We start from the raw sequence: 22,342 nt of genomic DNA, 5'->3' as shown, positions 1-22,342 counted from the left end.
CCCCTACAACTGACCTAGAGGACTAGATACATATCTAAGTAATGACTATGCTGGATTAAAAGCTCAGGATTGTCCTTCTTTGCCCAGACTCAAGACAAGAATACCTCTTCATTTGCGGTCAACTCTGTCAGGAATTCCTCCACATTTTCTCGAGGATTGCCCTCCTCGAGCCGGTCAAACACACGGTCCAATGGTTCTGTGTCATCCAAGGCCTCGAAAGTCCGTACAAACTGTCCCAACTGAGTAGGAGTGAGAACTGACAAGACTTCGGCCTACGAAAGGGAAACAATACGAAATCAAACAGCAGGAATTGCAAGGCAATAAGTGAGACATCTCAGATTGGGAAAGGAATACTACAAGCCCAGTCACCACTTACGCTTGAGAAGTTGGCATTAAGGGCTTGCAGATCCTGCAGGGTTGCAAAAGCTGCGAATCCGGCAAGGTTTTCCTCCAGCCACTCTTGACTATCTCTGGATAATGATACACAGCCAGGATCTGCAAAGAAGCCACAAACAGAGACATTGGCAGGGCAAAACCACAGCTTGCTATCAAGACTTTACGGAATTGAGCCTGATTGGCCTGCTTTACCTGAGGAGTCATTTCTTGAAAGGAATGGCTTGATGAAATGAGTGTAGACTGCGCGCTGACTCTCTCTGTCCATGTATGCCATTTGGCTGCTGAATGTCTGGGTGCTAAAAAGTGAGAGAGGGCTTTTAAATCTAAAGAGACAGAAAACTGCAGGTTCCTCTGCAATCTCATTCAAAGTGGAGCAATATGTCACATATTTGCTTACACAGTCTGGTACGTGTGGCAGCTGAAGTTCCTGGAGCTAAGGCAGAAGAGGAAGTTCCGGGATGGAGAGGCCAAAAATGGACGAAGATTTGTCTGGAACAAGCTTCTGACAAAGGATGCGTTCTGCAGTTGGGAGTGGCTCAACTTGGCAATTCTCACTTCTCCGAGAGCCTCAAGGGCGTGTGAAAAGGATGGGTTGGTGTTGTTGGGAGCCTGGAATTGGAAACATCATTTTGGTTTGACACAGAATTGCCACGGGCACACAACAGTTTTGTGAAATACTGGGATTGGATTTACCATGGTGGCAAATGTCATAAGAGCCTCATCTAGTGCAGCGGAGGCTTTTTCAAAGAAAAGCTTCCAGACCGCTACAGGTAATGGCATGTGGCTTTCCAGTGAGCATTTCATCAATGTGACCACGTTGCTGGCTGTCAGATGCGTGGCCTAGGCAAAAATGCAAGTAAGTAAAGCAAAGACTTTCAGAGCTTATGGACATTTGTATTAGGAGGGCAATGTGGAAAAAGCCAAATCTTTTTAGGGAAAATGCAGCTAGCATAAAACAGTCTTACCATGGAGCAGGCATGTTCAGTGAGGGTCAAATTGCAAAGGGCTTCAGAGGAACTGGCGAGAGAAAGTGCAAAATCCATGCGGTCGCTGAGAAGAACAACAAAAAGTAATCCATTGTCACATTAGTTAGACTGGGAAAAAGCACTGTACCGACGTAAACTCAGCACCTGACAAATCCATAATTCCCCTACCTATCAACTCCCTCACAGATGAGGTCCTCTGTGAAAAGACAATATTCATGTATCAGATATGACATCATCAGAAAGCTATTTTTTCATCTAAGTTGAAATGTCTGGTAACTTAAAGACCTACCATCAACCTGGGTCTCCTTGCACTGGAGAGAAGCAGAGCATAATTGTTAGTCGAGTGGCAAAAGGTACTTAAATTTAAAATACCTTAATGCAGCCACCCTAACAAAGTTAATGCATGGAGCCTGCGTCTTGTAAATGTTTTATTGATTATTGTATAATCCATGTGACGCATCCATGGACGTGAACTTACCATGAAGGAATCTGGAACTGAGCAACCTGTTGGAGAGAAAATTGAAATGAAGGCACGACGTCAATACAGCTGTCGTCACTGTAGTGGTAATCGGCTTTATTGTGAAATGGTTTGTCAGCTGAGCAATTTGCCACCTACGTGGGAATCTCCTCTCGAGGAACTTTTTGCTCGATCTCACACCAGATGAAAGGCGCACTGGCAGAGATTCCAAACTTTGCCGAAAACCAGTGATTCTGAGGGAAGAAAACAGACATCCACGTGACTTGTCTGAGGCCAGAGTTTGTTATCATAATACAAACCCCAAATGTCTAGATGTGGACCTCAGAAATTTGGTCTCTTACATAGCTGCGTAGGATTCACAGCTGATGTTACTGGGGATCACTGTCAAGTTGCCAGGGCGGATGCTTGCCATCACAGGAGCCAAATTGATCTGAAACAACGTCTGAAAGTCTTCCGGCTCAAAATCTTCAAATTCAGGGGCAAGGGCTGTCAAGGTCATGTTTAAGATGGTATCTCGCACAGCTTTATCTCTGATGAGGGAGATGTTTCTCTGGAAATAAAAGGATTCGAGTTTCAGTCCAGGAGGGAATTCGACATTTCTGCAAACATACTAGAAATGCAAGCAAGTGTGGTGATGCATCTTTGTACTACGGTGCATCAGGGGAATGACTCAGGGGCATGACTGAAGAACAACTGGTGCAAGAAGCATTTGCGGACTGTGTAATTTTGAGGTAAATCCTGGCGTCTGATTAGATTCTGCAAGATTCGTCATGCCCAGGGCAAGTTTTACGTTGCCCGTTTGCAAGTCAACTTAGTGGGAAAATATGGCGATCTCAAAGTAAGGCACTCACCTGCTTGGTGATGGTTGCAAAAGCCTCAAGAAACTCCCCCAGCTGCTCGTCGTCAGGGGACTCTGTCAAGCTTTTGAACACCTCCCTTACCAAGGTCTCATTCTCCAAAGCACCGATTTCTGGATCCAGGATCAGCTCGGCCCTCTGGTTTGGTGAGAGAGAGCCCACAAGCGTCGCCTGATGACACAAACAAAGGGATTATGAATTCCTTTTTTCTTTGACATGGCAAACACAGCGCTCTTTACAGATTCTCCAAGTTCAGAATGTGGTGTGGCTGCTTTCAAGAAAGACTGGTAGAAAACCTTTTGACTTACCACAGAAAGGTTGAAGAATTTGAGGTCAGAGAGTGGTATGCTTTCGGAAAATGGACCCAAGTTTGCTTCAAGAAATTCTGCGTCACTCTGAATTCCCTGCCTGCAAACTAAGGCACAAAGACAGATGTTAGCATAGGTACCACTTCCCAAGCATTCACCCTTTGTTGATGCACGTGGAACAAGAGCACCACATGGCAAAGCTTACTGCGTTAGCCCTACCTGGCTTGTTGATGACGCTGGCAGAATTTTGCAGGTAATCCAGCAGAACTTCTGTGATTTCTTGCTGTCTCTGTGGTGACATTTCAGGGAAAGCTCTGGCCATCCCTCTCACACTGTAAAGGGCAAAAAGGAGAATTCTTACCCAGTCCCTCATTAGTGTGTTGTACTTTGCTGCAATGCAATATCGCCTGTTTGTGAAATGCTACTCACACAACGTGATAGTTTGTGCAGTTAATGTCTGAGATTGCAACCTCGAGCATCATCGCATTGAAACTCGGGAGGAGAGGAACCAGTAACCGCTGAAACAAGTCAATCCAGTCGACTTCCTCAAACGTTGTGAAATGGGGACTGATGATGGTGAAGGTCCTGTTCATCACACGGTCTCTCACAAGGGGTTGGAAATCAGGGACCTGGAAAATGATGACATGGGAGGATGTCACGGCCACAATGCACCATACAAGTTGCAAGAAAGGATGTAATGAAACATTTGATATGAATGAGTCCCCTACAACTGACCTAGAGGACTAGATACATATCTAAGTAATGACTATGCTGGATTAAAAGCTCAGGATTGTCCTTCTTTGCCCAGACTCAAGACAAGAATACCTCTTCATTTGCGGTCAACTCTGTCAGGAATTCCTCCACATTTTCTCGAGGATTGCCCTCCTCGAGCCGGTCAAACACACGGTCCAATGGTTCTGTGTCATCCAAGGCCTCGAAAGTCCGTACAAACTGTCCCAACTGAGTAGGAGTGAGAACTGACAAGACTTCGGCCTACGAAAGGGAAACAATACGAAATCAAACAGCAGGAATTGCAAGGCAATAAGTGAGACATCTCAGATTGGGAAAGGAATACTACAAGCCCAGTCACCACTTACGCTTGAGAAGTTGGCATTAAGGGCTTGCAGATCCTGCAGGGTTGCAAAAGCTGCGAATCCGGCAAGGTTTTCCTCCAGCCACTCTTGACTATCTCTGGATAATGATACACAGCCAGGATCTGCAAAGAAGCCACAAACAGAGACATTGGCAGGGCAAAACCACAGCTTGCTATCAAGACTTTACGGAATTGAGCCTGATTGGCCTGCTTTACCTGAGGAGTCATTTCTTGAAAGGAATGGCTTGATGAAATGAGTGTAGACTGCGCGCTGACTCTCTCTGTCCATGTATGCCATTTGGCTGCTGAATGTCTGGGTGCTAAAAAGTGAGAGAGGGCTTTTAAATCTAAAGAGACAGAAAACTGCAGGTTCCTCTGCAATCTCATTCAAAGTGGAGCAATATGTCACATATTTGCTTACACAGTCTGGTACGTGTGGCAGCTGAAGTTCCTGGAGCTAAGGCAGAAGAGGAAGTTCCGGGATGGAGAGGCCAAAAATGGACGAAGATTTGTCTGGAACAAGCTTCTGACAAAGGATGCGTTCTGCAGTTGGGAGTGGCTCAACTTGGCAATTCTCACTTCTCCGAGAGCCTCAAGGGCGTGTGAAAAGGATGGGTTGGTGTTGTTGGGAGCCTGGAATTGGAAACATCATTTTGGTTTGACACAGAATTGCCACGGGCACACAACAGTTTTGTGAAATACTGGGATTGGATTTACCATGGTGGCAAATGTCATAAGAGCCTCATCTAGTGCAGCGGAGGCTTTTTCAAAGAAAAGCTTCCAGACCGCTACAGGTAATGGCATGTGGCTTTCCAGTGAGCATTTCATCAATGTGACCACGTTGCTGGCTGTCAGATGCGTGGCCTAGGCAAAAATGCAAGTAAGTAAAGCAAAGACTTTCAGAGCTTATGGACATTTGTATTAGGAGGGCAATGTGGAAAAAGCCAAATCTTTTTAGGGAAAATGCAGCTAGCATAAAACAGTCTTACCATGGAGCAGGCATGTTCAGTGAGGGTCAAATTGCAAAGGGCTTCAGAGGAACTGGCGAGAGAAAGTGCAAAATCCATGCGGTCGCTGAGAAGAACAACAAAAAGTAATCCATTGTCACATTAGTTAGACTGGGAAAAAGCACTGTACCGACGTAAACTCAGCACCTGACAAATCCATAATTCCCCTACCTATCAACTCCCTCACAGATGAGGTCCTCTGTGAAAAGACAATATTCATGTATCAGATATGACATCATCAGAAAGCTATTTTTTCATCTAAGTTGAAATGTCTGGTAACTTAAAGACCTACCATCAACCTGGGTCTCCTTGCACTGGAGAGAAGCAGAGCATAATTGTTAGTCGAGTGGCAAAAGGTACTTAAATTTAAAATACCTTAATGCAGCCACCCTAACAAAGTTAATGCATGGAGCCTGCGTCTTGTAAATGTTTTATTGATTATTGTATAATCCATGTGACGCATCCATGGACGTGAACTTACCATGAAGGAATCTGGAACTGAGCAACCTGTTGGAGAGAAAATTGAAATGAAGGCACGACGTCAATACAGCTGTCGTCACTGTAGTGGTAATCGGCTTTATTGTGAAATGGTTTGTCAGCTGAGCAATTTGCCACCTACGTGGGAATCTCCTCTCGAGGAACTTTTTGCTCGATCTCACACCAGATGAAAGGCGCACTGGCAGAGATTCCAAACTTTGCCGAAAACCAGTGATTCTGAGGGAAGAAAACAGACATCCACGTGACTTGTCTGAGGCCAGAGTTTGTTATCATAATACAAACCCCAAATGTCTAGATGTGGACCTCAGAAATTTGGTCTCTTACATAGCTGCGTAGGATTCACAGCTGATGTTACTGGGGATCACTGTCAAGTTGCCAGGGCGGATGCTTGCCATCACAGGAGCCAAATTGATCTGAAACAACGTCTGAAAGTCTTCCGGCTCAAAATCTTCAAATTCAGGGGCAAGGGCTGTCAAGGTCATGTTTAAGATGGTATCTCGCACAGCTTTATCTCTGATGAGGGAGATGTTTCTCTGGAAATAAAAGGATTCGAGTTTCAGTCCAGGAGGGAATTCGACATTTCTGCAAACATACTAGAAATGCAAGCAAGTGTGGTGATGCATCTTTGTACTACGGTGCATCAGGGGAATGACTCAGGGGCATGACTGAAGAACAACTGGTGCAAGAAGCATTTGCGGACTGTGTAATTTTGAGGTAAATCCTGGCGTCTGATTAGATTCTGCAAGATTCGTCATGCCCAGGGCAAGTTTTACGTTGCCCGTTTGCAAGTCAACTTAGTGGGAAAATATGGCGATCTCAAAGTAAGGCACTCACCTGCTTGGTGATGGTTGCAAAAGCCTCAAGAAACTCCCCCAGCTGCTCGTCGTCAGGGGACTCTGTCAAGCTTTTGAACACCTCCCTTACCAAGGTCTCATTCTCCAAAGCACCGATTTCTGGATCCAGGATCAGCTCGGCCCTCTGGTTTGGTGAGAGAGAGCCCACAAGCGTCGCCTGATGACACAAACAAAGGGATTATGAATTCCTTTTTTCTTTGACATGGCAAACACAGCGCTCTTTACAGATTCTCCAAGTTCAGAATGTGGTGTGGCTGCTTTCAAGAAAGACTGGTAGAAAACCTTTTGACTTACCACAGAAAGGTTGAAGAATTTGAGGTCAGAGAGTGGTATGCTTTCGGAAAATGGACCCAAGTTTGCTTCAAGAAATTCTGCGTCACTCTGAATTCCCTGCCTGCAAACTAAGGCACAAAGACAGATGTTAGCATAGGTACCACTTCCCAAGCATTCACCCTTTGTTGATGCACGTGGAACAAGAGCACCACATGGCAAAGCTTACTGCGTTAGCCCTACCTGGCTTGTTGATGACGCTGGCAGAATTTTGCAGGTAATCCAGCAGAACTTCTGTGATTTCTTGCTGTCTCTGTGGTGACATTTCAGGGAAAGCTCTGGCCATCCCTCTCACACTGTAAAGGGCAAAAAGGAGAATTCTTACCCAGTCCCTCATTAGTGTGTTGTACTTTGCTGCAATGCAATATCGCCTGTTTGTGAAATGCTACTCACACAACGTGATAGTTTGTGCAGTTAATGTCTGAGATTGCAACCTCGAGCATCATCGCATTGAAACTCGGGAGGAGAGGAACCAGTAACCGCTGAAACAAGTCAATCCAGTCGACTTCCTCAAACGTTGTGAAATGGGGACTGATGATGGTGAAGGTCCTGTTCATCACACGGTCTCTCACAAGGGGTTGGAAATCAGGGACCTGGAAAATGATGACATGGGAGGATGTCACGGCCACAATGCACCATACAAGTTGCAAGAAAGGATGTAATGAAACATTTGATATGAATGAGTCCCCTACAACTGACCTAGAGGACTAGATACATATCTAAGTAATGACTATGCTGGATTAAAAGCTCAGGATTGTCCTTCTTTGCCCAGACTCAAGACAAGAATACCTCTTCATTTGCGGTCAACTCTGTCAGGAATTCCTCCACATTTTCTCGAGGATTGCCCTCCTCGAGCCGGTCAAACACACGGTCCAATGGTTCTGTGTCATCCAAGGCCTCGAAAGTCCGTACAAACTGTCCCAACTGAGTAGGAGTGAGAACTGACAAGACTTCGGCCTACGAAAGGGAAACAATACGAAATCAAACAGCAGGAATTGCAAGGCAATAAGTGAGACATCTCAGATTGGGAAAGGAATACTACAAGCCCAGTCACCACTTACGCTTGAGAAGTTGGCATTAAGGGCTTGCAGATCCTGCAGGGTTGCAAAAGCTGCGAATCCGGCAAGGTTTTCCTCCAGCCACTCTTGACTATCTCTGGATAATGATACACAGCCAGGATCTGCAAAGAAGCCACAAACAGAGACATTGGCAGGGCAAAACCACAGCTTGCTATCAAGACTTTACGGAATTGAGCCTGATTGGCCTGCTTTACCTGAGGAGTCATTTCTTGAAAGGAATGGCTTGATGAAATGAGTGTAGACTGCGCGCTGACTCTCTCTGTCCATGTATGCCATTTGGCTGCTGAATGTCTGGGTGCTAAAAAGTGAGAGAGGGCTTTTAAATCTAAAGAGACAGAAAACTGCAGGTTCCTCTGCAATCTCATTCAAAGTGGAGCAATATGTCACATATTTGCTTACACAGTCTGGTACGTGTGGCAGCTGAAGTTCCTGGAGCTAAGGCAGAAGAGGAAGTTCCGGGATGGAGAGGCCAAAAATGGACGAAGATTTGTCTGGAACAAGCTTCTGACAAAGGATGCGTTCTGCAGTTGGGAGTGGCTCAACTTGGCAATTCTCACTTCTCCGAGAGCCTCAAGGGCGTGTGAAAAGGATGGGTTGGTGTTGTTGGGAGCCTGGAATTGGAAACATCATTTTGGTTTGACACAGAATTGCCACGGGCACACAACAGTTTTGTGAAATACTGGGATTGGATTTACCATGGTGGCAAATGTCATAAGAGCCTCATCTAGTGCAGCGGAGGCTTTTTCAAAGAAAAGCTTCCAGACCGCTACAGGTAATGGCATGTGGCTTTCCAGTGAGCATTTCATCAATGTGACCACGTTGCTGGCTGTCAGATGCGTGGCCTAGGCAAAAATGCAAGTAAGTAAAGCAAAGACTTTCAGAGCTTATGGACATTTGTATTAGGAGGGCAATGTGGAAAAAGCCAAATCTTTTTAGGGAAAATGCAGCTAGCATAAAACAGTCTTACCATGGAGCAGGCATGTTCAGTGAGGGTCAAATTGCAAAGGGCTTCAGAGGAACTGGCGAGAGAAAGTGCAAAATCCATGCGGTCGCTGAGAAGAACAACAAAAAGTAATCCATTGTCACATTAGTTAGACTGGGAAAAAGCACTGTACCGACGTAAACTCAGCACCTGACAAATCCATAATTCCCCTACCTATCAACTCCCTCACAGATGAGGTCCTCTGTGAAAAGACAATATTCATGTATCAGATATGACATCATCAGAAAGCTATTTTTTCATCTAAGTTGAAATGTCTGGTAACTTAAAGACCTACCATCAACCTGGGTCTCCTTGCACTGGAGAGAAGCAGAGCATAATTGTTAGTCGAGTGGCAAAAGGTACTTAAATTTAAAATACCTTAATGCAGCCACCCTAACAAAGTTAATGCATGGAGCCTGCGTCTTGTAAATGTTTTATTGATTATTGTATAATCCATGTGACGCATCCATGGACGTGAACTTACCATGAAGGAATCTGGAACTGAGCAACCTGTTGGAGAGAAAATTGAAATGAAGGCACGACGTCAATACAGCTGTCGTCACTGTAGTGGTAATCGGCTTTATTGTGAAATGGTTTGTCAGCTGAGCAATTTGCCACCTACGTGGGAATCTCCTCTCGAGGAACTTTTTGCTCGATCTCACACCAGATGAAAGGCGCACTGGCAGAGATTCCAAACTTTGCCGAAAACCAGTGATTCTGAGGGAAGAAAACAGACATCCACGTGACTTGTCTGAGGCCAGAGTTTGTTATCATAATACAAACCCCAAATGTCTAGATGTGGACCTCAGAAATTTGGTCTCTTACATAGCTGCGTAGGATTCACAGCTGATGTTACTGGGGATCACTGTCAAGTTGCCAGGGCGGATGCTTGCCATCACAGGAGCCAAATTGATCTGAAACAACGTCTGAAAGTCTTCCGGCTCAAAATCTTCAAATTCAGGGGCAAGGGCTGTCAAGGTCATGTTTAAGATGGTATCTCGCACAGCTTTATCTCTGATGAGGGAGATGTTTCTCTGGAAATAAAAGGATTCGAGTTTCAGTCCAGGAGGGAATTCGACATTTCTGCAAACATACTAGAAATGCAAGCAAGTGTGGTGATGCATCTTTGTACTACGGTGCATCAGGGGAATGACTCAGGGGCATGACTGAAGAACAACTGGTGCAAGAAGCATTTGCGGACTGTGTAATTTTGAGGTAAATCCTGGCGTCTGATTAGATTCTGCAAGATTCGTCATGCCCAGGGCAAGTTTTACGTTGCCCGTTTGCAAGTCAACTTAGTGGGAAAATATGGCGATCTCAAAGTAAGGCACTCACCTGCTTGGTGATGGTTGCAAAAGCCTCAAGAAACTCCCCCAGCTGCTCGTCGTCAGGGGACTCTGTCAAGCTTTTGAACACCTCCCTTACCAAGGTCTCATTCTCCAAAGCACCGATTTCTGGATCCAGGATCAGCTCGGCCCTCTGGTTTGGTGAGAGAGAGCCCACAAGCGTCGCCTGATGACACAAACAAAGGGATTATGAATTCCTTTTTTCTTTGACATGGCAAACACAGCGCTCTTTACAGATTCTCCAAGTTCAGAATGTGGTGTGGCTGCTTTCAAGAAAGACTGGTAGAAAACCTTTTGACTTACCACAGAAAGGTTGAAGAATTTGAGGTCAGAGAGTGGTATGCTTTCGGAAAATGGACCCAAGTTTGCTTCAAGAAATTCTGCGTCACTCTGAATTCCCTGCCTGCAAACTAAGGCACAAAGACAGATGTTAGCATAGGTACCACTTCCCAAGCATTCACCCTTTGTTGATGCACGTGGAACAAGAGCACCACATGGCAAAGCTTACTGCGTTAGCCCTACCTGGCTTGTTGATGACGCTGGCAGAATTTTGCAGGTAATCCAGCAGAACTTCTGTGATTTCTTGCTGTCTCTGTGGTGACATTTCAGGGAAAGCTCTGGCCATCCCTCTCACACTGTAAAGGGCAAAAAGGAGAATTCTTACCCAGTCCCTCATTAGTGTGTTGTACTTTGCTGCAATGCAATATCGCCTGTTTGTGAAATGCTACTCACACAACGTGATAGTTTGTGCAGTTAATGTCTGAGATTGCAACCTCGAGCATCATCGCATTGAAACTCGGGAGGAGAGGAACCAGTAACCGCTGAAACAAGTCAATCCAGTCGACTTCCTCAAACGTTGTGAAATGGGGACTGATGATGGTGAAGGTCCTGTTCATCACACGGTCTCTCACAAGGGGTTGGAAATCAGGGACCTGGAAAATGATGACATGGGAGGATGTCACGGCCACAATGCACCATACAAGTTGCAAGAAAGGATGTAATGAAACATTTGATATGAATGAGTCCCCTACAACTGACCTAGAGGACTAGATACATATCTAAGTAATGACTATGCTGGATTAAAAGCTCAGGATTGTCCTTCTTTGCCCAGACTCAAGACAAGAATACCTCTTCATTTGCGGTCAACTCTGTCAGGAATTCCTCCACATTTTCTCGAGGATTGCCCTCCTCGAGCCGGTCAAACACACGGTCCAATGGTTCTGTGTCATCCAAGGCCTCGAAAGTCCGTACAAACTGTCCCAACTGAGTAGGAGTGAGAACTGACAAGACTTCGGCCTACGAAAGGGAAACAATACGAAATCAAACAGCAGGAATTGCAAGGCAATAAGTGAGACATCTCAGATTGGGAAAGGAATACTACAAGCCCAGTCACCACTTACGCTTGAGAAGTTGGCATTAAGGGCTTGCAGATCCTGCAGGGTTGCAAAAGCTGCGAATCCGGCAAGGTTTTCCTCCAGCCACTCTTGACTATCTCTGGATAATGATACACAGCCAGGATCTGCAAAGAAGCCACAAACAGAGACATTGGCAGGGCAAAACCACAGCTTGCTATCAAGACTTTACGGAATTGAGCCTGATTGGCCTGCTTTACCTGAGGAGTCATTTCTTGAAAGGAATGGCTTGATGAAATGAGTGTAGACTGCGCGCTGACTCTCTCTGTCCATGTATGCCATTTGGCTGCTGAATGTCTGGGTGCTAAAAAGTGAGAGAGGGCTTTTAAATCTAAAGAGACAGAAAACTGCAGGTTCCTCTGCAATCTCATTCAAAGTGGAGCAATATGTCACATATTTGCTTACACAGTCTGGTACGTGTGGCAGCTGAAGTTCCTGGAGCTAAGGCAGAAGAGGAAGTTCCGGGATGGAGAGGCCAAAAATGGACGAAGATTTGTCTGGAACAAGCTTCTGACAAAGGATGCGTTCTGCAGTTGGGAGTGGCTCAACTTGGCAATTCTCACTTCTCCGAGAGCCTCAAGGGCGTGTGAAAAGGATGGGTTGGTGTTGTTGGGAGCCTGGAATTGGAAACATCATTTTGGTTTGACACAGAATTGCCACGGGCACACAACAGTTTTGTGAAATACTGGGATTGGATTTACCATGGTGGCAAATGTCATAAGAGCCTCATCTAGTGCAGCGGAGGCTTTTTCAAAGAAAAGCTTCCAGACCGCTACAGGTAATGGCATGTGGCTTTCCAGTGAGCATTTCATCAATGTGACCACGTTGCTGGCTGTCAGATGCGTGGCCTAGGCAAAAATGCAAGTAAGTAAAGCAAAGACTTTCAGAGCTTATGGACATTTGTATTAGGAGGGCAATGTGGAAAAAGCCAAATCTTTTTAGGGAAAATGCAGCTAGCATAAAACAGTCTTACCATGGAGCAGGCATGTTCAGTGAGGGTCAAATTGCAAAGGGCTTCAGAGGAACTGGCGAGAGAAAGTGCAAAATCCATGCGGTCGCTGAGAAGAACAACAAAAAGTAATCCATTGTCACATTAGTTAGACTGGGAAAAAGCACTGTACCGACGTAAACTCAGCACCTGACAAATCCATAATTCCCCTACCTATCAACTCCCTCACAGATGAGGTCCTCTGTGAAAAGACAATATTCATGTATCAGATATGACATCATCAGAAAGCTATTTTTTCATCTAAGTTGAAATGTCTGGTAACTTAAAGACCTACCATCAACCTGGGTCTCCTTGCACTGGAGAGAAGCAGAGCATAATTGTTAGTCGAGTGGCAAAAGGTACTTAAATTTAAAATACCTTAATGCAGCCACCCTAACAAAGTTAATGCATGGAGCCTGCGTCTTGTAAATGTTTTATTGATTATTGTATAATCCATGTGACGCATCCATGGACGTGAACTTACCATGAAGGAATCTGGAACTGAGCAACCTGTTGGAGAGAAAATTGAAATGAAGGCACGACGTCAATACAGCTGTCGTCACTGTAGTGGTAATCGGCTTTATTGTGAAATGGTTTGTCAGCTGAGCAATTTGCCACCTACGTGGGAATCTCCTCTCGAGGAACTTTTTGCTCGATCTCACACCAGATGAAAGGCGCACTGGCAGAGATTCCAAACTTTGCCGAAAACCAGTGATTCTGAGGGAAGAAAACAGACATCCACGTGACTTGTCTGAGGCCAGAGTTTGATATCATAATACAAACCCCAAATGTCTAGATGAGATCAGAAATTTGGTCTCTTACATAGCTGCGTAGGATTCACAGCTGATGTTACTGGGGATCACTGTCAAGTTGCCAGGGCGGATGCTTGCCATCACAGGAGCCAAATTGATCTGAAACCACGTCTGAAAGTCTTCCGGCTCAAAATCTTCAAATTCAGGGGCAAGGGCTGTCAAGGTCATGTTTAAGATGGTATCTCGCACAGCTTTATCTCTGATGAGGGAGATGTTTCTCTGGAAATAAAAGGATTCGAGTTTCAGTCCAGGAGGGAATTCGACATTTCTGCAAACATACTAGAAATGCAAGCAAGTTTGGTGATGCATCTTTGTATCAAAGAATTTTCTCAGATTGATTGGGGATGTGACTAAAGGTATCTTCTTTGGTATTTAATTGAAGATATTTTGCATTAATAAGTTATTTTGTATAAAGGTTCATATTTAATTCTGCAAATGTTAACTTTTATTTTTCAGATTTTACTCCTTGTGCAAATATGTCAACTTTCGAGTTTCACAGTTACCTGCTTGTTGATTTTCATAAAAGCCTCGAAAAACTCATGAAGCTGCTCATTTTCAGGGGACTCTGTCAAGCTCATGAACACCTTTTTCACAAGGGCTTCACCCTCCAAAGCGTCGTCTGCTGAATCCAGGATCAGCTCAGCCTTCTGTTTCGGTGAGAGCTGCTCCACAACCTCTTTCTGTGGCAACATAAAATTATTTTGTTGGCACTCATGTCTGTGTGTACATTCACACGCACACACACACACACACACACACACACACTCACACATATATACAGTATATATAAACAATGTGAATACTTCAATAATATCTTACTTACTGCAGAAAAATTGTTGTTAAGGTTTTGAAGATCCTCAAGACTTGCAAAGATTGAAAAGATTCCAAAATTTCTTTTTAGCCATTGTCTACTTCCATTCACATTTCGTGTGCATCCAGGCTCTTTGAATTGTGTGACCAGATAAAGAAACAGATGTAAGATTAAATAGTTGAAAATATACACACATGCATGTGCACAAAGACACACAAATGCACAGAAAGACAAACAGATAGATAGATCAATAGATAGAAATACATACAATCATTCATACATACATACACACATATTTTCAAAGGTTTAAGTTGAAGATTTTGTATGCATTCAATTTACATATTTCAGCAATTTAAAATACGTGTTAGTGAGCACCCCTCCTTTTCTAATATAATCCATCCACTTGACAGGTGTAGCATCTGAAGATGCTCATCAAAAAGCATCATTACTACATTATGTATCTTGGGTTCATGATTAAAGGCCACTGTTCACTGTTCCGTCGCTCGACAAAATGTCACAGATGTCCCAAGGTTTGAGGGAGCGTGTAATTGGCAGGCTGACTGCAGAAATGTCCACCAGAGTTGTTGACCATGACCATAAATGTTAATTTTACTGCCATAAGATGTCTCCAGTGTAATTTTTTGTCTGAATTTGGTAGCACATCCAATTGGGTTCACAACAGCATGTCTTTTACAATGAAAAACTGTGTCAGGTCAAGACCCTGGTGAAGACAATAAGCCTGCAGATGAGCTTCTCTGTGACAGTTTGTCCAGAAATTCTTTGGTTGTGCGAATCAGTTGTTACATGAGTTGTCCTGCTGGATGTGGAGACTGGTTGGATGTACTGCCAAATTATCGGTCATGAAATTGGAGACAGCTAATGGTAGTGAAATGAAAATTCAGTTGACGAGGAACAGCTCTGGTGGACATTTCTGCAGTCAGTATACCAATGGCACGCTTCCTCAAAACATGCCACATCTGTGGTGTCGTGTTGTGTGATCAAACTGCATTTTCTGTGACTGTGAAGGCACACCTGTGCAGTAATAACACTATCAAATCAGCATCTTGATCTGCAACATCTATCAGGTAGATGGATTATTATGAGAAGTGCTCACTAACACGGATTATGGCAAATTTGTGGCTCAAATTTGATAGAAGTTTATTTAATGAGGTCTTGAAAAGTGTAAGATCTTTAACTTCAACCTGTGTAAAAACAGGAGTGTTGGATAGATAGATATATAGATATATAGATAGATAGATAGATAGATAGATAGATTTGGTGCATTTAGCACATATTCTTATCAATTTAATTTACCTGCTAAATCCTGTCTTGATAGGTACGCTTGAATGAAGTGTCTGTAGATTAGTTCTCCCTCCATTCTTTGAGATCTCTCCTGTTCATCACTCAGAGCCTCCGTCCTTAAAAATACATTTTCATTATTGCTTTTCTGACACAAAACCAAACTGTAGCTAATAAATCATCAGATGGGAAAGGAAACTTTTTCTCACACAATAGACTTTCTTGGTAGAAACATGAATCTAGCACTTTGTGGCAACTTTTCTTTTCATTTTTGTATTTGTTTTGCCATATTTGTTGACATCATTTGTGATAGCAGGCGGAGCTAATCTGCTAACATGCACACTTTTTTGATGAAAATTCAAGTTAACTTTGTTCATCCCTACGTGTTACTGAATTCTGTCAGAACCTGGTTCTATCAACCCTCATTTAAAAATTTACCAGCCACTTAACAACTGTATGTCATTCTTTAATTTATACATTTCTGAAGAATGTTATTTTCCAACTGAACTTAAAATGGAATAAATATAACAATAGCATTAAATAAGCAGAATAATTGAGAGATGAAATTGGGCTTTTGACACACTCTATCCTAAACATGATAATTAACTACTATGATACATCATAGTTTGCTGAAATTATTATAATATCCAGCAGAAAGCTTAAAACCCAGTGTATAGTTTGCATAAATGAGTCTCGATTCTTCCTTAACAGAGTAGTTTGTCTATAAGCAGTTGACACGAAATTGTCAAAAGAGATTGGTAAAAAGGTTTAAAAATAAAATCATATTTTTTCTTCAAGTATTAGGAAATGGATGTCTGATATACCAGTAAATAAATTCACCAGCCTGGTTTCAAAACTTAGTCTGCCAGTATACACACTGCAGTTTCTGCTTATTGCCAAAGAGAATGAAACCGAGATCTCTGTTATTGTAACTATTTGGGGGGATATTTTGGGTACAAAATACTTTTAATTTTATACATTTTAATTTTTAAAATTTACATTACTTAGTCTTAAGAGGTAGCCTAATGTCTACTTTATCTACTTTATCACTACTGAAAATATTATACATTATATATAGTGTGTGTGTGTGTGTATGTGTGTAATATATGTAATATATGTAATATACATACATATGTATGTATGTATGTGTGTGTGTGTGTATGTATACACACACACACACACATATATACACACACACACATATATATATATCTATATGTGTGTGTGTGTGTGTGTGTATGACCAATTACAAAATTATATCACATTTTGTCCCTGAAATCCACACTGAATCCAGCCCTCTGATGGGATCAGGATAATCCTGATTTTTAGCTACAAAAGTCTCCTTATCTCCATTTAAGAACTTTGAACAACATTTGATCAGGATTCTGGGAAGGATTGGATTATCAAATTCATATCCCAGTTTAGGAAGATCAGAGTCATATATTCTGGTTTGAAAAACTCAGTTTTGAGATTTAATGCTATCAGAATCAATCTGATCCACATTAAATGTTTTGAAATACTTGGCCCAGTTCATCACACGTTGCCTTATTCCACGCAGTTTCTAGAATTCTTTCTCTCACAACATCAGAATGTAGATCAAACAGCAACAATCAAAACCATGAAACAGGAAAGGACAGCATCCTTACATTAACAACAATTTAATATACTAATCATTTATAATCATCTGATTTTAGCATCCATCTGCATGCAGCAGAAAAATGAAATTGAATTCACTTACAGTGCTTGGAAAGACCTGCAGCTGAAGTTCTGATTGCTCAGCTCGGTCAGGAAGTTTTCATCGATGTAGGGCAAAAGAGGAGCCAGTTTAAATTTGAACCACCGTCTGATGAATTCCAAATCACTGAGGTCACCCAGTCTTAGACTGCTCACCACTCCAAATACATCCAGAACATTGAATCCAGACTCATTGGCGCCCTGTTATCAAACAAAGCTGCAATCAACCATTGATAGCAAACCTGTATGCACAACTTAATAGGCAATAGTGTAGCCCTAACTCAAAACGTCAAAATGTCAGAGTAGAAACTGCTGTCACACTTCCAAAATGAGTAACAAAGGGTCATAACATTAAATCAAGACAATTACTAATATTTTATAATGATGTTAAGGACATACATTTTGATATAAAGCAGTCTCAATTATAAACATGTAGCTTTATATTTATTACATTGTATTATTATGAAATATAGCAGCAAGCAGCAATTGTGTCTTCAAGTTCTTTTTCAGTCAGCAGAGGGAAGCAGGTCAGTTGCCCAAAACTTAAGATGCAAGCAGTAGCAAGTGGGTTTCAGATTTCAAATTTGACATTTAGATTTAACATATAGCATTTAAATAAAACATTTAACATTTAGATTTAATTTTTAACATTCATTTTAACAGTGACATTATCTTTAACAACTGTGAGCGTGAAAGGCTGTCTGTATGTATGTGTTGGCCCTGCGATAGTCTGGCAACCTGTCCAGGGTGTACCCCACCTTCAGCCTGATGACAACTGGGATAGGCTGCAGCCCCCCCGCGACCCTTGCGAGTACAAACAGTTATGGAAAATGAATGAATGAATGAATTATCTTTAACATATTGTTCACGAAATAATGAATCTGACAAAGTTGGCAAACATTGCTCTAAACGGGATTTAAAAGTGACTTTGAAAAATTGCCGGCTCCTTTACATGATGTTTTAGAGCTAAATGTGGAGAAATGTTGCTGTTACTTTCTGTTACTTGGCTTTGTCACCTGATCTGCCTCTATATTCTTTGTGTCTGTGGTTGCGATGCGAATGGTGGGCGATACAAAACATGCAAAAGTACAGCCTATAGTCTGATCATTAGCCCGAGAGCCAGCAAAATTTGAAGAAAAACACACAACATAAAAACGTGACATAAAATGCATAATCTGGTAGGGTTGATGTAAAATACGACTTCCAAATGATGTCAAACATATGACGTAAAATGTGTCATCAGGTAGAGTTTCTCCAGAGTGGGGAGCGAGATATCTATGGACTGATTAGATGGAAAGAAGTTCACTGCAGTTCATCTTCACATACCACCTACATTGTTTTGATAGAAAGCTGGTTGAAAATTTGTGAAGCATCCATTTAAAACAACCATTTCTGTTTAAAATCAATAAATATCAACTTCTGGTGTCACATAGGACATGAATCCACCTCTCTTGGGTAAAAGAGCAATGTTTGCTTGACCCACCCACCGAAATGATGTGGATGGCTTCATTGTTTACATCATGAGACCTGACTCCCTCCCTTGTTCCTGTCATAATTATTTTGACCACAAGAGGTCACAGCCTAACAGTTTAAGTAAACAGCCATTTAATGGGCACATAACTGCACTCTGAACCTTGTAGTCGGTGTGGCAGGCCCCTCTAACCCATATCTGTGACACTTATGACTAATGATAACTGCTAACTAATAGTCTGATGATGACTTAACTGGCTGATATTTACTATTTTGTCAAATTTCAGCATCTTGCTTGCATACAGTGCAGACACTTGGTTGATTTTTGGCGTATCCTGTCAAAGTAATGATAGTCCAGGTGATATATATACTGTCATATGTGATACATTTATATAAAAAAGCACACTTTTTCAAAAAAGCATGAAAATGGTATGCTTAAACAGTTTGGGGCCCTGAACATTTTCAAAAATGGAGCCATTGCAAAAATGTGGTGGCAGTAGTTGCAATTTTACTTGTATTTTTTCACCATATCTCCTGAACTAAACATGACAACACTGAATAAGTGATGTCTTTTCCTATGTTTTAATGGTCAAGGATTACAATGACACACTGTTAAAGTTAATAGTTAATGGTGAAATCAGTGATATGTGTCAAATTTTAACAAATTCACTCAGGGTGTGCTTGAGATATCGCTTTCACAAGAATGAGACAACTGCAAGTCAGCGTGATCCTGAACTTTGACTTGACCTTTGACCACCAAAATCTTATCAGTTCTTCCTTGAACCAACTCAAACATTTGTGCCACATCTGAAGAAATTCACTCAAGGTGTTCTTGAGATATTGTATTGAAGACAATGAGATGGACAGAGTCCTTTGACCTATGACCTCCAAAATGTATTCAGCACATCATTGAGTCCAAGTTAATGGGGTTTGTTTGAAACAAAATTGAACAAATTCCCTTGAGGCCTTCTTGAGATATTGCGTTCACATGAATGGGCCAGACAGACGGATGGACAGATGGATGGATGGACAACTCAAAACATAATGTTTCCAGCCTTGCCTATTGCCTGCTCGGAGGCATAAAAAGCACTGCTCTGTGTCAGTGTGAAGGAGACTGTGCAGTTTAATAAGAACAAAACAATCAATAATGTTTCTGAAATACATTTCTTTACCTAAATCTTTGTTTGACACATTCTCTCAAGTTACTAAGGTCATATTCAATATTGTCCTATTCTTTACAGTCATTGTATTGTCAGGTTTAATAAACAAAAAGAATAAAGCTATTTAAACTCACCTAGGTTTTCAGATACTGGTATTTACTTATTCATAAATAATTCTGTTGGTAAGGATTGTGATCCTTGACCATTAAAACATAGGTGTGAACATCACTTGTGTGTTATCATAATCTGGTTCAGGAGGTATGATGCAAAATACATTATTCAGTTATGGCGGAAAGTAAAATGGCACACATGGCCACCACAATGCATTTCTCTGATGGCTCCAGTTTTGAAAATGTTCAGGGCTTCAAACTGTACAAGTGTACAAAGTTTCATGCTTTTATGAAAAACATGAGCATAAAATTTGATACATATCATCTGAACTATGAGGGGTATGTTTTTGAATGTGCCTGTTGGGCAGTTAGACTTGTATCTGTCAGTGATTACATCCAAAACAAAAAAAAATGACATGTTATACAAGTTTACAGCATAATTAAATTAAATACCAGTTGAAGGAGGACTTTTAAAGTGGAGTTCACAATCTGTTTCAGGCTTTGTTCCAGCTCTTTGGATTTGTCCTCTGGTAAGCTTCCATTTTTACCACTTTCACAGAACAGCTTCTCTGCCAGTGTGTCCACTGCAGCACATATCTAGAGGGAACACACAGAGATGTGTTTGTTACGCACAGCAACATAAAAGGTGACAGGAGTGAGTTAGTGCTGATATGTGAACAAGTGGGTGTCATTTACCACCACTGCTTGGCATTAAATTTCAAAAATGACACAAGTTATTATTTTTATGGAACATTTTGAATTCAAAACAAATATGAAATATGAAACACTCACTTTGAGACCGGCGTCTTTGAAATGTGCTGCACGGCAATTTGCCTGGAAACTTCAAGAGCAAAGTATAAAAAAAATTAACATCACATCGAATATTAATAGAAATTTGAATTAAAATGATATTTTCCTGGTGAACATTGGTGTATGAATGTGTTGAGTTTAACAGTCATCAGTTTAAATAGAAATCTGCATACTGACCTGTCAGATGACCCATGACCTGGCCCTACAAAATGTCAATATATGAATGATTACACAAAATCAACAGTTTGATGACATTCTAAACTTAATTTCACAGGTTGAGTCAAAAAAGGTGTCTCCTTACCTGATGTGCCATTCGCCTGAAATAGAAAATAAAGGAAACACAAATTCAGTATTTTGTTTAGATGAAACATACAAAACTTCTACACACAGTATTAAATTTAGTGCTGAAAGAAAAGCAAGTACACTTACGTTTGCGGAAACCAGTGTTGATATACACGCTGTAGGATGAAAGAAATAAAACACATATTTTGTCCTTTGTATTTTTATCTTGTGTATCGGCAGAAAAAAGTTAGTAATTGCCATTCCAATCGTGGTAAATCAGAGGGAGGGAACTTACCAACAGCGACAACTGAGAGTAGCAGAACTTGCGCAGAAGTTCCAGGGCTACCCATCGTAAGAACGGTGCCCTGCTCACCTTTTCATTTGTAAACCTTAAGTGAAGTGTCTTAAACAATGTATCTGACATTATTGATGAGAAAGAAAACAAGAGAAAAAATAACAGTCAGGAGCACATACATCATGTAATCCAATACAAACAATTTACCTGAAATCAATAAGATCAAAACACTAATGTTTAAAAATGTCTTGTGCAATTTCAAACCTCAGCATTATTTTTTTACATATTTTATATCTAAACAAATATATCTAAAAAAATATGATATTAAAATTGTAAGATTTTCAGCATGTGGGAAAATGCCATATGATTCTTGCTTCTATTTTTTTATATATATATTTTTTACAAACAAATCTGACTGCCCAACTTACGCCTTTTTAAGTCAAAGACACCCAATGATGAAATTTGCATGGTTAAAACAGTTTTTCATTTGATTTTCCTTGATAAACAGTTTTATCTGTGCTTGAAATAATTAAAAGTAAGATGTACAACCGGTTGAGCTCACCTCTCTTTCTCCTTCGCTCTGTCAGAGGAAAGTGAGGACTACAATTAGAGGTGAAGCAGGTTTACTTTGGGTGGAGCAAACGAATCATGGCTGAACTTTAGATATGAAGCATACACACAATGCTCAGAATGTTCTGGAGGGGAGGAGGAAAATTCTTTTTTGATGTGACCAGCCCAGTGTGAAAGCTCGTCACTCAGTTTATAGTTGAATAAACACATATGATATTGTCCAATGCAATACACAGAAATGATGGGCTGTTTTTTGTTGTTGTTTAGGGAAATGTTGTTATCCTTGGATGAGACTTAACTTTTGTTTCCTCATATTTAGATGTTGAACATCACATGTTGCCTTAAATACCCAATATGAGGAGTCACATGAGCAGC

The 22,342-nt window shown here is 41.6% G+C and overlaps 1 protein-coding gene across 2 annotated transcripts in view; it reads right to left on the bottom strand.

The window, feature by feature from the left end:
- The window catches only part of LOC121953318, a 49,304-nt gene extending 35,662 nt beyond the window's left edge, over nucleotides 1-13,642 (bottom strand). For both annotated transcript variants that reach the window (XM_042500337.1, XM_042500338.1), the window contains exons 1-56: nucleotides 13,437-13,642; nucleotides 13,237-13,331; nucleotides 13,099-13,124; nucleotides 12,910-12,931; nucleotides 12,789-12,816; nucleotides 12,600-12,684; nucleotides 12,328-12,474; nucleotides 12,032-12,243; nucleotides 11,827-11,930; nucleotides 11,615-11,733; nucleotides 11,343-11,510; nucleotides 10,947-11,146; nucleotides 10,737-10,849; nucleotides 10,518-10,624; nucleotides 10,204-10,380; nucleotides 9,694-9,902; nucleotides 9,491-9,585; nucleotides 9,353-9,378; nucleotides 9,164-9,185; nucleotides 9,043-9,070; nucleotides 8,854-8,938; nucleotides 8,582-8,728; nucleotides 8,286-8,497; nucleotides 8,081-8,184; nucleotides 7,869-7,987; nucleotides 7,597-7,764; nucleotides 7,201-7,400; nucleotides 6,991-7,103; nucleotides 6,772-6,878; nucleotides 6,458-6,634; nucleotides 5,948-6,156; nucleotides 5,745-5,839; nucleotides 5,607-5,632; nucleotides 5,418-5,439; nucleotides 5,297-5,324; nucleotides 5,108-5,192; nucleotides 4,836-4,982; nucleotides 4,540-4,751; nucleotides 4,335-4,438; nucleotides 4,123-4,241; nucleotides 3,851-4,018; nucleotides 3,455-3,654; nucleotides 3,245-3,357; nucleotides 3,026-3,132; nucleotides 2,712-2,888; nucleotides 2,202-2,410; nucleotides 1,999-2,093; nucleotides 1,861-1,886; nucleotides 1,672-1,693; nucleotides 1,551-1,578; nucleotides 1,362-1,446; nucleotides 1,090-1,236; nucleotides 794-1,005; nucleotides 589-692; nucleotides 377-495; nucleotides 105-272 (exon numbers count right to left, since the gene is read on the bottom strand). In XM_042500337.1, the coding sequence (XP_042356271.1) occupies nucleotides 105-272; nucleotides 377-495; nucleotides 589-692; nucleotides 794-1,005; nucleotides 1,090-1,236; nucleotides 1,362-1,446; nucleotides 1,551-1,578; nucleotides 1,672-1,693; nucleotides 1,861-1,886; nucleotides 1,999-2,093; nucleotides 2,202-2,410; nucleotides 2,712-2,888; nucleotides 3,026-3,132; nucleotides 3,245-3,357; nucleotides 3,455-3,654; nucleotides 3,851-4,018; nucleotides 4,123-4,241; nucleotides 4,335-4,438; nucleotides 4,540-4,751; nucleotides 4,836-4,982; nucleotides 5,108-5,192; nucleotides 5,297-5,324; nucleotides 5,418-5,439; nucleotides 5,607-5,632; nucleotides 5,745-5,839; nucleotides 5,948-6,156; nucleotides 6,458-6,634; nucleotides 6,772-6,878; nucleotides 6,991-7,103; nucleotides 7,201-7,400; nucleotides 7,597-7,764; nucleotides 7,869-7,987; nucleotides 8,081-8,184; nucleotides 8,286-8,497; nucleotides 8,582-8,728; nucleotides 8,854-8,938; nucleotides 9,043-9,070; nucleotides 9,164-9,185; nucleotides 9,353-9,378; nucleotides 9,491-9,585; nucleotides 9,694-9,902; nucleotides 10,204-10,380; nucleotides 10,518-10,624; nucleotides 10,737-10,849; nucleotides 10,947-11,146; nucleotides 11,343-11,510; nucleotides 11,615-11,733; nucleotides 11,827-11,930; nucleotides 12,032-12,243; nucleotides 12,328-12,474; nucleotides 12,600-12,684; nucleotides 12,789-12,816; nucleotides 12,910-12,931; nucleotides 13,099-13,124; nucleotides 13,237-13,331; nucleotides 13,437-13,594 (6,600 nt within the window). In that variant the 5' untranslated portion in view covers nucleotides 13,595-13,642. The remainder of the gene's footprint in view (nucleotides 1-104; nucleotides 273-376; nucleotides 496-588; nucleotides 693-793; nucleotides 1,006-1,089; nucleotides 1,237-1,361; nucleotides 1,447-1,550; nucleotides 1,579-1,671; nucleotides 1,694-1,860; nucleotides 1,887-1,998; nucleotides 2,094-2,201; nucleotides 2,411-2,711; nucleotides 2,889-3,025; nucleotides 3,133-3,244; nucleotides 3,358-3,454; nucleotides 3,655-3,850; nucleotides 4,019-4,122; nucleotides 4,242-4,334; nucleotides 4,439-4,539; nucleotides 4,752-4,835; nucleotides 4,983-5,107; nucleotides 5,193-5,296; nucleotides 5,325-5,417; nucleotides 5,440-5,606; nucleotides 5,633-5,744; nucleotides 5,840-5,947; nucleotides 6,157-6,457; nucleotides 6,635-6,771; nucleotides 6,879-6,990; nucleotides 7,104-7,200; nucleotides 7,401-7,596; nucleotides 7,765-7,868; nucleotides 7,988-8,080; nucleotides 8,185-8,285; nucleotides 8,498-8,581; nucleotides 8,729-8,853; nucleotides 8,939-9,042; nucleotides 9,071-9,163; nucleotides 9,186-9,352; nucleotides 9,379-9,490; nucleotides 9,586-9,693; nucleotides 9,903-10,203; nucleotides 10,381-10,517; nucleotides 10,625-10,736; nucleotides 10,850-10,946; nucleotides 11,147-11,342; nucleotides 11,511-11,614; nucleotides 11,734-11,826; nucleotides 11,931-12,031; nucleotides 12,244-12,327; nucleotides 12,475-12,599; nucleotides 12,685-12,788; nucleotides 12,817-12,909; nucleotides 12,932-13,098; nucleotides 13,125-13,236; nucleotides 13,332-13,436) is intronic.
- Between the last annotated feature and the right edge of the window lie 8,700 nt (nucleotides 13,643-22,342).

This window comes from Plectropomus leopardus, chromosome 14 (assembly GCF_008729295.1).
Source record: "Plectropomus leopardus isolate mb chromosome 14, YSFRI_Pleo_2.0, whole genome shotgun sequence".
NCBI lineage: Eukaryota > Metazoa > Chordata > Actinopteri > Perciformes > Serranidae > Plectropomus > Plectropomus leopardus.
Note: the sequence above shows the minus strand (reverse complement) of the source record. Positions and strands in the feature narration are given on the sequence as shown.